This window comes from Oncorhynchus mykiss, chromosome 23 (assembly GCF_013265735.2).
Source record: "Oncorhynchus mykiss isolate Arlee chromosome 23, USDA_OmykA_1.1, whole genome shotgun sequence".
Classification (NCBI taxonomy): Eukaryota; Metazoa; Chordata; class Actinopteri; order Salmoniformes; family Salmonidae; genus Oncorhynchus; species Oncorhynchus mykiss.
In genome coordinates this window covers 60,245,634-60,263,753 of record NC_048587.1, presented here as the reverse complement: position 1 = coordinate 60,263,753, position 18,120 = coordinate 60,245,634, and the positions used below count along the sequence as shown (strand labels likewise).

The following is an 18,120-nucleotide window of genomic DNA, read 5'->3' as shown; positions in this document are numbered from 1 at the left end:
GAGTGTACTTTGGGATATCCTGGTTTCACACTCAACTCACCTATTGAACCGAACACAAATGTAATTCTAATATGCATAGTCACTTCACCCCTACCAACATGTACAAATGACCTCAACTAACCTGTAGCTCCCTGTATATAGCCTCGTTATTGTTGTTTTATTGTGTTACTTTATATTATTTTTTACTTTAGTTTATTTGTTAAATATTTTCTTAACTCTTCTTGCACTGTTGGTTAAGGGCTTGTAAGTAAGCATTTCACGGTAAGGTCTACTACACTTGTTGTATTCGGTGCATGTGACAAATAAAGTTGGATTTGATTCTAATATTGAATATCAAACCTAGTTGATTAACATGGACGTTATGTCAGTATGGGAAAGTACATTGTTACAAGTATATAGGCCGTCATTGTAAATACGAATTCGTTCTATTAATTGCAAAATATAGACAGTGTAGTTCTCAGTTATGCTAAAACACCCCTTCGACTCATTGCAGTTGGTCTAGTCCAGGCGGCAGCGTCTGGCTCAGCGGAGGAGCATCTTGAAAGTTTTTCAACATCACGCCAATGTTGTTACTTTTTCACTGTCCTCCAGAACTCTCAAACTACGTTCCGTTATTTTAGGGATCATTTGTCTAATTTCTATGTCTGGATAACCTCAACAACATCATTTTGTTTAAGATATTCAGGTGTTTGCTGGTTTCATCTGTCGGTAAGTGTTACTTTTCAACTATTTAGGGCGGAGATTGGCATAACATGCAAGCAGGCATGTTGCTCTTCTATTCCGCGTTAATGTTTTTGTTTATGTGTGTTCATGATGCGTTTAACGTCTCCATTATTCATTCAATACAGTATTGCATTATTTCGGCTATTATTTTAGTTTGTAGGCTACTTAGTATGCTCTAACGTTGCCTAGGAAATACATTTTTATGAATCGAATACATTTTGATAAGCATACACCTGCTCCGATGTGATATCGTTATGATCATTCTCTAATTGAATTACATCACATCACATACTTTTAACCAGGTTGGATGTACATTTGCATTCAGCAAGGAAAGTATGAATATGATTATTTTGTAAGCAGGTGCGCTCATAGCCTCTATTGCTCCGAGGCTACTTGGCGATGCTTTATGAAATGTTTCTCTAATCTCACAGGTTCCTTCAATGACACCTTCCTCTCAACCCGTTGTCTGTGTTCTGAAGAAGTGTTGTACACTATATTACAGAGGCCTGTTAGTGTTCAAGCTTTCTGTTTTGCTTTCTGCATGATTAGTTCTAAAAAAAAAAACAAAGGTTATTGTTACCCCAAGCATCCACAGAAAATATCCACGTTTCCACGTCCTCAGCCTTCCATACATATTTCTCCCTAACTCTGTCCCTCACTCTGAAACTCTCTCTCTCTTTCTCTCAGTCTGTCTCTCTCTGACCCTCTCTCTCTGCTCCTTGTGTAACAATTGAATGTTACTCTCATATTCCTTGGAAACCCCCAGATTTTAGTGTTGGATCACTCTCAATGTTTCTATCAAAGGTTTCTAGTCTCTGCACCATGAAATGGATGCCTTGCTCATCTGAGATTGGAATGCTGGATGGTTATGAGGTGATTAGTTTCAGTCTGGTGGTTTTGTGTGTGTGTGTGTGTGTGCGCTTCCCCAGTCCCCTCATCGAGATTCTACCGGTACACTGAAGTGTTCACTTCACTGTTCAAAGTGTTCAACAGAGCAGTCCGTTGGCAGCTCTTTGCACCTTAAAGGGCTTGAACACTACAGTGCAGTAGTCCAATGTGCACCTCAAATGGCACCCTATTCCCTATATAGTGCACTAATTTTGGCCAGAGCCCTATGGGCCTTGGTCTAATGTAGTGCATTAAGTAGGGAATAGGGTGCCATTTGAGATGCAAATGGCATGTAGAGTGCAGCGGTCTGGTGGTGCAGCGGTCTGGCGGTGCAGCGGTCGGTCTGGTGCAGTATTGTTTTTGCACATTAAGAGCGTGCTAAGAACAAGGGGTTATAATAGTCTTGAAGGGGATTTAAGGCCTTGCAGATGTCTGGGCTGACTGCTCTCATGTGATGCCAGGTCTGAGGAAAACATGGCTTCAAATACTATTTTAAATCGTCCAAATACTTTAGCTGTGCTTGATTGAACCTGTTGCAATGGAACTGATAGAAAAGTGTTAAAAGTGAAGTGCGAACCCCGCCACACCTGGCATCCCATACAGGGTAAAGCAAAAAAACTACATTATTTATACCATTTCAAATAGTAGTTGAAACTAGGTCTGGATGCCAATTCTGAGGTCACTCTGGTTAGACTAAGGGGATGTCGGAGGGGAGGACGAGTGAGGTCACTCTGGTTAGACTAAGGGGATGTCGGAGGGGAGGACGAGTGAGGTCACTCTGGTTAGACTAAGGGGATGTCGGAGGGGAGGACGAGTGAGGTCATTTCACACGTCAGCCTGCCCTGTCTGCAGACTTGTTTGTGAGTGTTAGATGAGGCTCATACTTAAACTGGTTCTGACTGTAACTGTTCTGATTGATACTTGATGGGGATATTAAGTGATAAGACTAGGTGGGGGGTACAGTGCCTTCAGGAAGTATTCACACCCCTTTACTTTTTACATATTTGTTGTGTTACAGCCTGAATATTCAAATTAGATTTTATGTCACTGATTAACACACAATATCCCATAATGTCAAAGTGAAATTGTATTTGTATAAAACTTTAGAAATGAATACAAAATGAGAAGCTGAAATGTCTTGAGTCAATAATTATTCAACCCTTTTGTTCTGGCAAACCTAAATACGTTCAGGAGTAAAAATGTGCTTAAGAAATCTCATAATAAGTTGCATGGACTCATTCATTGTTCAATTATAGTGGTTAAAATGATCTTGGTAACCCACACATACAATTATCTGTAAGGTCCCTGAATCGAGTAGTGCATTTCAAGCACAGATTCAACCACAAAGACCAGGGAGGTTTTCCAATGCTTCGCAAAGAAGGGCACCTCTTTAGTAGATGTGTAAAAAGCAGACATTGAATATCCCTTTGAGTATGGTGAAGTTATTCATTACACTTTGAATGGTGTATCAATACACCCAGTCACTACAAAGATGCAGGTGTCCTTCCTAACTCAGTTGCGGGAGAGGAAGGAAACTGCTCAGGGATTTCACTATGAGGCCAATGGGGATTTAAAACAGTTACAGTTTTAATGGTTGTGATATGAGAACTGAAGATGGATCAACAACAGTGTAGTTACTCCACAATACAATTCTAATACTAACCTAAATGGGCTCAAAATCAGTCAATAAGGCACTAAAGTAAAACTGCAAAAAATGTGGCAAAGAAATTAACTTAGAAATCTCTTGGAGACTTGTGCCAAGCTTATAGAGACATACCCCAAAAGACTCAGCTGTAATTGCCCCCAAAGTTGCTACTACAAAGTATTGACTTAAATGAGATATTTCTGTATTTCATTTTTATTATAGGGTATTGTGAGGGGAAAACATTAGATGTAATCCATTTTGAATTCAGGCTGTAACACAACAAAAAGACAAGGGGTATGAATACTTTCTGTGTGTTGTCAAGCCTATCAGACACACTATGTCGTATCTACTTTAAGTCTTATTGACCCCAGTCAGTTCCAATCTTACTGCTTCACATTTTAAAGGGGAAATCTGGGATTCCACCACCACTTTTTTGGTACAGCTGTGGGATGGGGCTGGAGAAATGTAACCACTCAACAATGCATGGACAGAGCTATGAATGCAAGGACTCAGGTGCAAGGAATCACCACATTCCATTTGTTGCATCTACTCATCTATTCAAAACCATTGGGCCAAAGTTCCCTTTGTCAACAGAAACTGTGACGAAGGATTGAACCGTCTAGTCTAAGGAATTAACTCACGTCTGTCTTATGCACAACTCACATTCCTGGACGCCTTGTAAAACCAACGCTGTACTCAACGCCAGTCAGGCTTTTCTTTTCAACTCACCTCTGCTACACTGTTTTGCAGCGTGAGTAAGATGGTCATCTACTGTCTCTGAAGGTGTCAGACCTTTTGTTACTGGGTCATTCCATATGAATTCACTCACTTTTTGACTACACTCCCTTTTAGGTTTGAAAAAATCAGTCCAAACAGGTTTACCCGTGGTAGAAGTGGTCAGAAAGTGCCAAAAACATTCAGGAGATAGAGGTGCTCACACGTGACCCGTTTTGCATTCCCCGCCCTACCATGAGACATCCATGTCTTCTACAATGAAAATGATAAACGGATGAGTTTGATATCATTTGAAGGCTTACAAACAGGGAGGGTTGTAAAACTATTTGATTATTATCATTTTTTTAAATGGTTAAGATCATTTCAGATGATGAGGCAGATCGTTTTTAGATCCTCTCAGATGTCTCGTTTTCACGTATGTTGTAGCACGTATGTTGTAGCTTGATTATTATCATTTTTTGAAATGGTTAAGATCATTTCAGATGATGAGGCAGATCGTTTTTAGATCCTCTCAGATGTCTCGTTTTCACGTATGTTGTAGCACGTATGTTGTAGCTTGATTATTATCATTTTTTGAAATGGTTAAGATCATTTCAGATGATGAGGCAGATCGTTTTTAGATCCTCTCAGATGTCTCGTTTTCACGTATGTTGTAGCTTAGACCCTATCTGACATTGTCTTAGGTGTGTTTTTATTTGAGTTTTTAGGTTTTTTTAGTTGTTGAATTTGACCCCTTTTTCTCCCCAATTGTGTGGTATCCAATTGTTTAGTAGCTACTATCTTGTCTCATCGCTACAACTCCCTTACAGGCTCGGGAGAGACGAAGGTTGAAAGTCATGCGTCCTCCGAAACACAACCCAACCAAGCCGCACTGCTTCTTAACACAGCTCCATCCAACCCGGAAGCCAGCCACACCAATGTGTCGGAGGAAACACCGTGCACCTGGCAACCTTGGTTAGCGCGCACTGCGCCCGGCCCGCCACAGGAGTCGCTGGTGCGCGATGAGACAAGGATTTCCCTACCGGCCAAACCCTCCCTAACCCGGACGACGCTAGGCCAATTGTGCATCGCCCCACGGACCTCCCTGTCACGGCCGGTTACGACAGAGCCTGGGCGCGAACCCAGGGTCTCTGGTGGTGCAGCTGGCGCTGCAGTACAGCGCCCTTAACCACTGCGCCACCCGGGAGGGATTAGGTGTTTGTTGTGCCCGTCACCGGTTGAGACACAGCATTCTCTTGAATGCTTGGAGGCTCCACACAATTGAATGGTTTTCACAGCAATATTTTGGCCTGTGGACATCACCTTCCTCAGGGGTTTACAGAGACATGAAAACTGGCCTTTGAAAAGGTTAGGCAGTACATGATTATTCAAAACAACTAGAAGCAAAATGGCAACAACAAAAAAATCACAAGGAAGTTCCAAACAAGGGATGTTCACACAGTAGTGGGGGCTTCCTGAACACAGGTTCCTGTATAGTCTAGGACCGTAGAGAGTTTTGCCTGGGCCCTGGGGATAGTATGACTTCACAGTCAAATGTCTCAGAACAAGGCTGGCTTTTCAGGTTTGGCTTTGCTGCGTGTTGTGTGCTGTTCTTCTGAGTGGCAGGTGTGAGACTTTGTTTGAACATGCTGTCCAGAGTACCTCTCAGGAGTTCTCTTACACATACCTTCAGATTGGACTTTAATTCTTGGAGGTGAGTAAGACTAATAACGTTTATAAAGGACTGTTTTTATTGTTCCTCCTTGGAGGATGTAAACAGACCTAGTAAAGTACCTCGTGTGTTTTCTTTCAAATACTTCAGGTACATTAGACTGGCAGAATGGAACCAATACTACTAGAAGTCTGATCAAAATCTCATGTCTCCATGGGCGTGTCAGTTAGTGGGAATAATAACGCAGAGTGAATATCATAACAGGTGTGATGCACATAAAAAACATGTTTAATCATGTCATGACGGGTGTGGGTTTGACATCAAGACACTTTTCTAAATGTAGGAGTTGGGTAACGTGTTTCATCATGTTTGAACAGAACAGAACAGACCACAGCAGAGGCTTGCCCTTTTAGGATCACAGAGGAAGTTGTTGTTTTTTGGATTGTTAGTTTAGTAGCCACTAGCCACTTGTTTTCTGTGAACAGCTTTAAAATGTTTTCAGGTTTTATTTGCCTTTCCTCGAGCATCTTGGCAACAGAACATTATCACTGGGAAGGCTGTGTTTTGGGGTTGCCCCTCTGCCCCCGGACCGACCCAAATCCCTGACTGGTACAATCCACTGCTGATTAACAAAGAGCCTGATCTCGCCAAATCAATGAATCAGATTAATGATGTGAGCCCTACAGAGTCCGGCTCTGGGCCAGACCTGGGGAGGAAAGGGCCTGTGTGGTTTCACATGGGAATTTTCACTCCTTTCGTATTTGTGTGCTTATCAAAAGGGATTGACATGAATGGATGGGAGGCAGATTGAGGGGCTGTAGATATGGTTTAGTATAGGCTGTAGATGTGGTTTAGTATAGGCTGTAGATATGGTTTAGTATAGGCTGTAGATATGGTTTAGTATAGGCTGTAGATATGGTTTAGTATAGGCTGTAGATGTGGTTTAGTATAGGCTGTAGATATGGTTTAGTATAGGCTGTAGATATGGTTTAGTATAGGCTGTAGATATGGTTTAGTATAGGCTGTAGATATGGTTTAGTATAGGCTGTAGATATGGTTTAGTATAGGCTGTAGATGTGGTTTAGTATAGGCTGTAGATGTGGTTTAGTATAGGCTGTAGATGTGGTTTAGTATAGGCTGTAGATGTGGTTTAGTATAGGCTGTAGATATGGTTTAGCATAGGCTGTAGATATGGTTTAGCATAGGCTGTAGATATGGTTTAGTATAGGCTGTAGATATGGTTTAGTATAGGCTGTAGATATGGTTTAGTATAGGCTGTAGAAGAACAGTGGGACTGGGATTTAATAGTATGATGTAGGCCTAGGCATCCAACCAGGTGCTGTGGCCGGCTGCTTTAACTACACAACCAGCTGCTGAGGCCGGCTGCTTTAACTACACAACCAGCTGCTGAGGCCGGCTGCTTTAACTACACAACCAGCTGCTGAGGCCGGCTGCTTTAACTACACAACCAGCTGCTGAGGCCGGCTGCTTTAATTACACAACCAGCTGCTGAGGCCGGCTGCTTTAACTACACAACCAGCTGCTGAGGCCGGCTGCTTTAACTACACAACCAGCTGCTGAGGCCGGCTGCTTTAACTACACAACCAGCTGCTGAGGCCGGCTGCTTTAACTACACAACCAGCTGCTGAGGCCGGCTGCTTTAACTACACAACCAGCTGCTGAGGCCGGCTGCTTTAACTACACAACCAGCTGCTGAGGCCGGCTGCTTTAACTACACAACCAGCTGCTGTGGTCAGCTGCTTTAACTACACGACCAGCTGCTGAGGCCGGCTGCTTTAACTACACGACCAGCTGCTGAGGCCGGCTGCTTTAACTACACGACCAGCTGCTGTGGCCGGCTGCTTTAACTACACGACCAGCTGCTGTGGCCGGCTGCTTTAACTACACGACCAGCTGCTGTGGCCGGCTGCTTTAACTACACGACCAGCTGCTGTGGCCGGCTGCTTTAACTACACGACCAGCTGCTGTGGCCGGCTGCTTTAACTACACAACCAGCTGCTGAGGCCGGCTGCTTTAACTACACGACCAGCTGCTGAGGCCGGCTGCTTTAACTACACGACCAGCTGCTGAGGCCGGCTGCTTTAACTACACGACCAGCTGCTGAGTCCGGCTGCTTTAACTACACGACCATCTGCTGAGGCCGACTTCCTTAACTACACGACCAGCTGCTGTGGCCGGCTGCTTTAACTACACAACCAGCTGCTGAGGCCGGCTGCTTTAACTACACAACCAGCTGCTGAGGCCGGCTGCTTTAACTACACAACCAGCTGCTGAGGCCGGCTGCTTTAACTACACAACCAGCTGCTGTGGCCGGCTGCTTTAACTACACAACCAGCTGCTGAGTCCGGCTGCTTTAACTACACAACCAGCTGCTGAGGCCGGCTGCTTTAACTACACAACCAGCTGCTGAGGCCGGCTGCTTTAATTACACAACCGGCTCCAGGCACCAAGACTCTCTTGAGGCCTGTTCCAGTTGATAGCTCCATCAGGCAGGGACCAGAGAGCAGGGAGCAGGGACCAGAGAGCAGGGACCAGGGAGCAGGGACCAGAGAGCAGGGAGCAGGGACCAGAGAGCAGGGACCAGAGAGCAGGGACCAGAGAGCAGGGACCAGAGAGCAGGGACCAGAGAGCAGGGACCAGAGAGCAGGGACCAGAGAGCAGGGACCAGAGAGCAGGGACCAGAGAGCAGGGACCAGAGAGCAGGGACCAGGGAGCAGGGACCAGGGAGCAGGGACCAGAGAGCAGGGACCAGAGACCACAGAGCAGGGAGCAGGGACCAGGGACCAGAGAGCAGGGACCAGAGAGCAGGGACCAGAGAGCAGGGACCAGAGAGCAGGGACCAGCCGTGTGGACTTGACCAGATAATGGTTATAGAGGAGGAATGCACCAGTCTCACCATGCTGTTTATTCTCGTCCGGATAGCGGATTGGCCTTTTCTTTTTAGACTGATTGAATTCCTTTTTGAGTCAATCCCAAAAAATATCAACAACAAAGTAGATGGAAATACAAGTGGCCTTTGTGGTTAGACTGATGTCTGAAAGGGATCAACCACTTTATATATGTATATTTATGTTACCTTTATTTAACTGGGCAAGTCAGTTAAGAACAAATTCTTATTTACAATGACGGCCTAACCCGGACGACGCTGGGCCAATTGTGGGTCGCCCTATGGGAATACCAATCCCAGCCGGTTGTGATACAGCCTGGAATCGAACCAGGGTCTGTAGAGACGCTTCTAGCACTGAGATGCAGTGCCTTAGACCACTCACCAAAATTTGATCCTGTTGAAAAAGCGCTACTCTGTGTCCAATGTTTAATGCTTTGTGCGTTTATAACCATGCCATGCACTGTTATAACCATGCTATGCACTGTTATAACCATGAAATTCTCTGTTATTGCTATGTTATGCCTGGTGTTACATCTACAACGTCTTTAAAGCTTTTATGACTCAAAAACGTCTCTCGTCTCTATTTGTCTTTTTAGACAGCAGAAAATGAACGACACATTCCCCCTAACCAGAAAGAAGAAGTGAAGGAGTGGGGAGATTGTTGGAGAGAAGAGAGAGAGACTGAAGAGGGTCTAAACTGAAGGAGTGGGGAGATTGTTGGAGAGAAGAGAGAGAGAGAGAGAGAGAGACTGAAGAGGGTCTAAACTGAAGGAGTGGGGAGATCGTTGGAGAGAAGAGAGAGAGAGAGAGAGAGACTGAAGAGGGTCTAAACTGAAGGAGTGGGGAGATCGTTGGAGAGGAGAGAGAGAGAGAGAGAGAGAGAGACTGAAGAGGGTCTAAACTGAAGGAGTGGGGAGATCGTTGGAGAGAAGAGAGAGAGAGACTGAAGAGGGTCTAAACTGAAGGAGTGGGGAGATCGTTGGAGAGAGAGAGAGAGAGAGAGAGACTGAAGAGGGTCTAAACTGAAGGAGTGGGGAGATCGTTGGAGAGAAGAGAGAGAGAGCGACTGAAGAGGGTCTAAACTGAAGGAGTGACCAGAGAGGATACTTATTGCAGACACCATGTCTGTCTCCACCACCAAACAGGAGAGAACCCTGTGTGTTCTGCTCCCTAATAAAGAACAGCTGGACATCACTGTGGGGGTGAGCACGTCCCATTATGACTCCTCCTGTTGATTCTGTAGGTATTCCATGAGTCAGCCAGGGGGGTTTCTATGGACGGCTTTTCAATGAAAGGTTTTAGTCCTGGGCCAGTAATGTATCAAGAGTATTTCTAGTCCCGTACTATAAAATGTATGGAGTTGTACATGAGATCCATGTCTGGGAGGTCACTTCACTTTTTCTGTGTTACCCTGTTTATAGCAGTGAGCCTGTTAGTTACCCTGTTTATAGCAGTCAGCCTGTTACAGTCACCCTGTTTATAGCAGTCAGCCTGTTTATAGCAGTCAGCCTGTTAGTCACCCTGTTTATAGCAGTCACCCTGTTTAGAACAGTCAGCCTGTTAGTTACCATGTTTATAGCAGTCAGCCTGTTAGTCACCCTGTTTATAGCAGTCAGCCTGTTAGTCACCTTGTTTATAGCAGTCAGCCTGTTACAGTCACCCTGTTTATAGCAGTCAGCCTGTTAGTCACCCTGTTTATAGCAGTCAGCCTGTTATTCACCCTGTTTATAGCAGTCAGCCTGTTAGTCACCTTGTTTATAGCAGTCAGCCTGTTACAATCACCCTGTTTATAGCAGTCAGCCTGTTAGTCACCTTGTTTATAGCAGTCAGCCTGTTACAGTCACCCTGTTTATAGCAGTCAGCCTGTTAGTCACCCTGTTTATAGCAGTCAGCCTGTTAGTCACCTTGTCTATAGCAGTCAGCCTGTTACAGTCACCCTGTTTATAGCAGTCCGCCTGTTACAGTCACCCTGTTTATAGCAGTCAGCCTGTTACAGTCACCCTGTTTATAGCAGTCAGCCTGTTATTCACCCTGTTTATAGCAGTCAGCCTGTTAGTCACCTTGTTTATAGCAGTCAGCCTGTTACAATCACCCTGTTTATAGCAGTCAGCCTGTTACTGTCACCCTGTTTATAGCAGTCAGCCTGTTACAGTCACCCTGTTTATAGCAGTCAGCCTGTTACAGTCACCCTGTTTATAGCAGTCGGCCTGTTACAGTCACCCTGTTTATAGCAGTCAGCCTGTTAGTCACCCTGTTTATAGCAGTCTTCTCTCTCCTCTCTCTCTCTCAGGTCAAGTCCACAGGGCAGGATGTGTTCAATCAGGTGTCTGAGCTCCTTGGAATAAAAGAGCTGCACTTCTTTGGCCTGACAGTGGTGAAGGGTAAGTTGTAACTTCTACACAGGCCAAAACCAGCCCTAACCCAGGACACGTATTCATAAAGTGTCTCATAGTAGGAGTGATGTTCTGAGATCAGTTTACATTATACATCATAGTAAATTAGATTATATGGATGGGGGGGACCTGATCCTAGATCAGCACGCCTCTGAGATCTACCCTGCCCACCCGCCCCTTACCCTGCCCAACCGCCCCCTACCCTGCCCACCCGCCCCCTTACCCTGCCCACCCGCCCCTTACCCTGCACAACCGCCCCCTAACCTGCCCACCTGCCCCCTTACCCTGCCCACCCACCCCTTACCCTGCCCAACTGCCCCTTACCCTGCCCAACCGCCCCTTACCCTGCCCAACCGCCCCTTACCCTGCCCACCCACCCCTTACCCTGCCCACCCACCCCTTACCCTGCCCACCCACCCCCTGCCCAACCGCCCCTTACCCTGCCCAACCGCCCCTTACCCTGCCCAACCGCCCCTTACCCTGCCCACCCACCCCCTACCCTGCCCACCCACCCCTTACCCTGCCCAACCGACCCTAACCTGCCCACCCGCCCCCTTACCCTGCCCACCCGCCCCTTACCCTGCCCAACCGCCCCTTACCCTGCCCAACCGCCCCTTACCCTGCCCAACCGCCCCTTACCCTGCCCAACCGCCCCTTACCCTGCCCACCCGCCCCTTACCCTGCCCACCCGCCCCCTACCCTGCCCACCCACCCCTTACCCTGCCCACCCACCCCCTACCCTGCCCACCCACCCCTTACCCTGCCCACCCACCCCCTACCCTGCCCACCCACCCCCTACCCTGCCCACCCACACCTTACCCTGCCCACCCACACCTTACCATGCCCAACCACCCCTTACCCTGCCCACCCACACCTTACCATGCCCAACCACCCCCTACCCTGCCCACCCACCCCCTACCCTGCCCACTTACCCTTCCCACCCACACCTTACCCTGCCCACCCACACCTTACCATGCCCAACCACCCCTTACCCTGCCCACCCACACCTTACCCTGCCCAACCACCCAACCACCAATCCACTCCAGAGTCTTTGAACCTGAAATAAATGTTTCTGCTGCATTACACAACAACCATTCTGAGGTCCCAATATATTCTGACTACACAGTTACAGTAGACTTCAACGAGCTGATGTAATGCTCACTGTATTCATAATCCAGTATGTACACACACACACACACACACACACACACTGTAGTACACACACACACACACACTGTAGTACACACACAAACACACACTGTAGTACACACACACACTGTAGTACACACACACACACACACACACTGTAGTACACACACACACTGTAGTACACACACACACACACACTGTAGTACACACACACACACTGTAGTACACACACACACACACTGTAGTACACACACACACACTGTAGTACACACACACACACTGTAGTATACACACACACACACACACTGTAGTACACACACACACACACACACTGTAGTACACACACACACACTGTAGTACACACACACACACTGTAGTACACACACACACTGTAGTACACACACACACACACTGTAGTACACACACACACACTGTAGTACACACACGCACACTGTAGTACACACGCATGTGCACACTATAGTACACACACACTGTAGTACACACACACACACACATGCACACTGTAGTATACACACACTACACTAGTACACCCATACACACACACTGTAGTACACCCATACACACACACACACACTGTAGTACACCTATACACACTGTTGTACACACAATGTAGTACACACGCATACACACTGTAGTACACACACACACACACACTGTAGTACACCCATACACGCACACTGTAGTACACCTATGCACACTGTAGTACAGCTATACACACTGTAGTACACACACACTACACTATAGTACACACACACTACACTGTAGTACACCCATACACACACACACACACACGCACACTGTAGTACACCCATACATACACTAAACTGTAGTACACACACATTACACACACACTGTAGTACACACACATTACACACACACTGTAGTACACACACATTACACACCACAGACAACAGTCACAAACACCCCAGTCCTTGAGTCCTACTAGCAGTCTGTTTACATAATAGAACTGAACAACTGGGTTAGTTGCCAGAAACGGGGTAACGGCAGAATGAGATCAGATGGGAATGTTGGTGTGTGTTTCTGCATTGCTGAGACTGAGATGTCTAATCTTCTTTAACCTTCAATTCAAATGTTTTGTCAGTCTCTTTCTTTCTCACTCTCCTTCCTGTTTTTCTCTCTTTGTTCTGCCTTGTTGAAATGTCTTGGTAATCTTATGTGGCTCACCTCTTGAACAAGAGCTCTTTTGTTTTTGTGTGAGTGCCTGCGGTGGTGCGTGGGGGGGGGGCCTTCCACCTCTCTGGTCTGGGTCTGCCAGGGATTCCAACAATATTAACTTCATTAAGCCAGGAATGTGGCCCTGCATTCCACCTCTTCACTGGAGGGAGGGATGAAGGGATAGATGGAGGGAGGGAGAGATGGAGATAAAGGGAGGATAAGGGCGGGTGAAGAAGAAGAGGAGGAGGAGGTAGGGGGGAGGAGTGGTGACTGGCCAGGGAGTCTCGTTAAAACAAAACCAGTGAAAGGGAGGAGAGCAGAGGTGAAAGAAACTCAGAGAATGAGATGGTGATTGAGATGGTGAGTCAGAGAATGAGATGGTGATTTTAATGAAAAGAGAGATGGATGGATGGATGGAGGAGTGAGTGAGTCATGTGGCCTGAATGTGGTGAGGTCAGAAAGAGATGAGCCCGAAATGAAATGCTTACCGTCTAAAAAAATATAGGCATTATGGATGAGGTGAAGACAGAAGTGAATAAGATGGATGTAATGGAACATGTTAGGTTGGAGTAGGGGTGTACTAGAGACAGGATGATACAGTGCCTTGCGAAAGTATTCGGCCCCCTTGAACTTTGCGACCTTTTGCCACATTTCAGGCTTCAAACATAAAGATATAAAACTGTATTTTTTTTGTGAAGAATCAACAACAAGTGGGACACAATCATGAAGTGGAACGACATTTATTGGATATTTCAAACATTTTTAACAAATCAAAAACTGAAAAATTGGGCATGCAAAATTATTCAGACCCTTTACTTTCAGTGCAGCAAACTCTCTCCAGAAGTTCAGTGATGATCTCTGAATGATCCAATGTTGACCTAAATGACTAATGATGATAAATACAATCCACCTGTGTGTAATCAAGTCTCCGTATAAATGCACCTGCACTGTGATAGTCTCAGAGGTCCGTTAAAAGTGCAGAGAGCATCATGAAGAACAAGGAACACACCAGGCAGGTCCGAGATACTGTTGTGAAGAAGTTTAAAGACGGATTTGGATACAAAAATATTTCCCAAGCTTTAAACATCCCAAGGAGCACTGTGCAAGCGATAGTATCAGACCACTGCAAATCTACCAAGACCTGGCCGTCCCTCTAAACTTTCAGCTCATACAAGGAGAAGACTGATCAGAGATGCAGCCAAGAGGCCCATGATCACTCTGGATGAACTGCAGAGATCTACAGCTGAGGTGGGAGACTCTGTCCATAGGACAACAATCAGTCGTATATTGCACAAATCTGGCCTTTATGGAAGAGTGGCAAGAAGAAAGCCATTTCTTAAAGATATCCATAAAAAGTGTTGTTTAAAGTTTGCCACAAGCCACCTGGGAGACACACCAAACATGTGGAAGAAGGTGCTCTGGTCAGATGAAACCAAAATTGAACTTTTTGGCAACAATGCAAAACGTTATGTTTGGCGTAAAAGCAACACAGCTCATCACTCTGAACACACCATCCCCACTGTCAAACATGGTGGTGGCAGCATCATGGTTTGGGCCTGCTTTTCTTCAGCAGGGACAGGGAAGATGGTTAAAATTGATGGGAAGATGGATGGAGCCAAATACAGGACCATTCTGGAAGAAAACCTGATGGAGTCTGCAAAAGACCTGAGACTGGGACGGAGATTTGTCTTCCAACAAGACAATGATCCAAAACATAAAGCAAAATCTACAATGGAATGGTTCAAAAATAAACATATCCAGGTGTTAGAATGGCCAAGTCAAAGTCCAGACCTGAATCCAATCGAGAATCTGTGGAAAGAACTGAAAACTGCTGTTCACAAGTGCTCTCCATCCAACCTCACTGAGCTCGAGCTGTTTTGCAAGGAGGAATGGGAAAAAATGTCAGTCTCTCGATGTGCAAAACTGATAGAGACATACCCCAAGCGACTTACAGCTGTAATCACAGCAAAAGGTGGCGCTACAAAGTATTAACTTAAGGGGGCTGAATAATTTTGCACGCCCAATTTTTCAGTTTTATATCTTTGTTTGAAGCCTGAAATGTGGCAAAAGGTCGCAAAGTTCAAGGGGGCCGAATACTTTCGCAAGGCACTGTATAACCCCAGTGGAACATGTTAGGTTGGAGCAGGGGTGTACTAGAGACATGATGATATAACCCCAGTGGAACATGTTAGGTTGGAGCAGGGGTGTACTAGATGATATAACCCCAGTGGAACATGTTAGGTTGGAGCAGGGGTGTACTAGAGACAGGATGATATAACCCCAGTGGAACTTGTTAGGATGGAGTAGGGGTGTACTAGAGACATGGGGTGTACTAGAGACAGGATGATATAACCCCAGTGGAACATGTTAGGTTGGAGTAGGGGTGTACTAGAGACAGGATGATATAACCCCAGTGGAACATGTTAGGATGGAGCAGGGGTGTACTAGAGACAGAATGATATAACCCCAGTGGAACATGTTAGGTTGGAGTAGGGGTGTACCAGACATGTTAGGTTGGAGTAGGGGTGTACCAGACATGTTAGGTTGGAGTAGGGGTGTACTAGAGACAGGATGATATACCCCCAGTGGAACATGTTAGGTTGGAGTAGGGGTGTACTAGAGACAGGATGATATAACCCCAGTGGAACATGTTAGGATGGAGCAGGGGTGTACTAGAGACAGAATGATATAACCCCAGTGGAACATGTTAGGTTGGAGTAGGGGTGTACTAGAGACAGGATGATATAACCCCAGTGGAACATGTTAGGATGGAGCATGGGTGTACTAGAGACAGAATGATATAACCCCAGTGGAACATGTTAGGTTGGAGTAGGGGTGTACTAGAGACAGGATGATATAACCCCAGTGGAACATGTTAGGTTGGAGCAGGGGTGTACTAGAGACATGGGGTGTACTAGATGATATAACCCCCCCACCCCCCATCACTTTCCTCACAGCTGCAACCATCTTATCAGCCCAACTGTTGAAAGAAAACACATTGAGATCATTTGTGATGATAGGAGATAAACTTCATTATTTAGTTTTGTTTGTCTTCCTTAAGAACAAAGAGCTATTAGAATGAGGATTAAACATACAAGATGATTCATTTTTAACACTCCATTTGAAGGGTACGTAAATAAGTCCTTCATAACACATTCCTAAGCATACATAACGCATTCAAATCAAATCAAATTTTATTTGTCACATACACATGGTTAGCAGATGTTAATGCGAGTGTAGCGAAATGCTTGTGCTTCTAGTTCCGACAATGCAGTAACAACCAACAAGTAATCTAGCTAACAATTCCAAAACTACTACCTTATAGACAGACACAAGTGTAAAGGGATAAAGAATATGTACATAAAGATATATGAATGAGTGATGGTACAGAGCAGCATAGGCAAGATACAGTAGATGGAATTGAGTGCAGTATATACATATGAGATGAGTATGTAAACAAAGTGGCATAGTTTAAAGTGGCTAGTGATACATGTATTACATAAGAAGGACATAAGCGTTTCATAAATGTCCTTGGTTTTTGTAGTCCGGTTTACTCTGCAGGCCTAGCGAGCCAACAGTCAATAGTGTTACTTTCTTCCTGAGCCGGTATGCTAGCAGAGCCTATAAGCAAACAGGCATATTAGCATTAGCATAGCTGTCAACAGGCGTATTAGCATAGCTGTCAACACAACAGTTGTTTTGTTTGCCTGCTGGTTGCATTGACCACACCAATGGAGGAACAAGTGTTTTTCTTTCTTTCTTTCTTTCTTTCCTCTAATTAATGTCATTGTTAGGCAGTTTTACGCATGAGTTAATTATTCTTTTGTTTGACTGAGGGTGTCCTGTTTCCTGTTTTACCTCAGACAATGAGCACATCTTTCTGGACATGGAAGATAAGCTGACCAAGTATTTCCCTAAGGAATGGAAGCAAGATTCAGGGAAGGTGAGAGTTCTCCAATAATCTACTTATTGATGTATTCTAACATGGATGGTTTTTGTCTTGTCTCAGAACACACACCTCCCTCGTTAACCAACCAGCTCACTGCAGCCCACTGCCCTACATAGTGTCTAGCTGTGTATTGTTCTTAACATGACAAATAGCTCATGCTATGCCTTTACATTGTATTACCAGGCCCATTTGTTCACCCATGGCTGTGTTGTGTCCCGACTTCTATTATAAAGATGTACAGCACCAGCACTGTGTTGTTTCACCATGGTTGTGTTGTTTCACCATGGTTGTGTTGTTTCACCATGGTTGTGTTGTTTCACCATGGTTGTGTTGTTTCACCGTGGTTGTGGTGTTTCACCATGGTTGTTGTTTTACCGTGGTTGTGGTGTTTTACCATGGTTGTGTTGTTTCACCATGGTTGTGTTGTTTCACCAAGGTTGTGTTGTTTCACCATGGTTGTGTTGTTTTACCATGGTTGTGTTGTTTCACCATGGTTGTGTTGTTTCACCATGGTTGTGTTGTTTCACCAAGGTTGTGTTGTTTCACCATGGTTGTGTTGTTTTACCATGGTTGTGTTGTTTCACCAAGGTTGTGTTGTTTCACCATGGTTGTGTTGTTTCACCATGGTTGTGTTGTTTCACCATGGTTGTGTTGTTTTACCATGGTTGTGTTGTTTCACCATGGTTGTGTTGTTTCACCATGGTTGTGTTGTTTCACCATGGTTGTGTTGTTTCACCATGGTTGTGTTGTTTCACCATGGTTGTGTTGTTTCACCAAGGTTGTGTTGTTTCACCATGGTTGTGTTGTTTTACCATGGTTGTGTTGTTTCACCATGGTTGTGTTGTTTCACCATGGTTGTGTTGTTTTACCATGGTTGTGTTG

General features: G+C 45.3%; 1 protein-coding gene across 7 annotated transcripts in view; it reads left to right on the top strand.

Moving 5' to 3' along the window:
- The first annotated feature begins 479 nt into the window (after positions 1-479).
- The window catches only part of LOC118936588 (FERM domain-containing protein 6-like), a 30,774-nt gene continuing 13,133 nt past the window's right edge, over positions 480-18,120 (top strand). For 3 of the 7 annotated variants that reach the window (XM_036960919.1, XM_036960918.1, XM_036960916.1), the window contains exons 1-4: positions 480-708; positions 9,147-9,752; positions 10,841-10,931; positions 17,153-17,232. In XM_036960919.1, the coding sequence (XP_036816814.1) occupies positions 9,672-9,752; positions 10,841-10,931; positions 17,153-17,232 (252 nt within the window). In that variant the 5' untranslated portion in view covers positions 480-708; positions 9,147-9,671. Of the gene's footprint in view, positions 709-5,317; positions 5,685-9,146; positions 9,753-10,840; positions 10,932-17,152; positions 17,233-18,120 lie in introns of those variants that run through there. The other 4 variants (XM_036960921.1, XM_036960923.1, XM_036960920.1 and 1 more) reach the window with 3 other exon arrangements.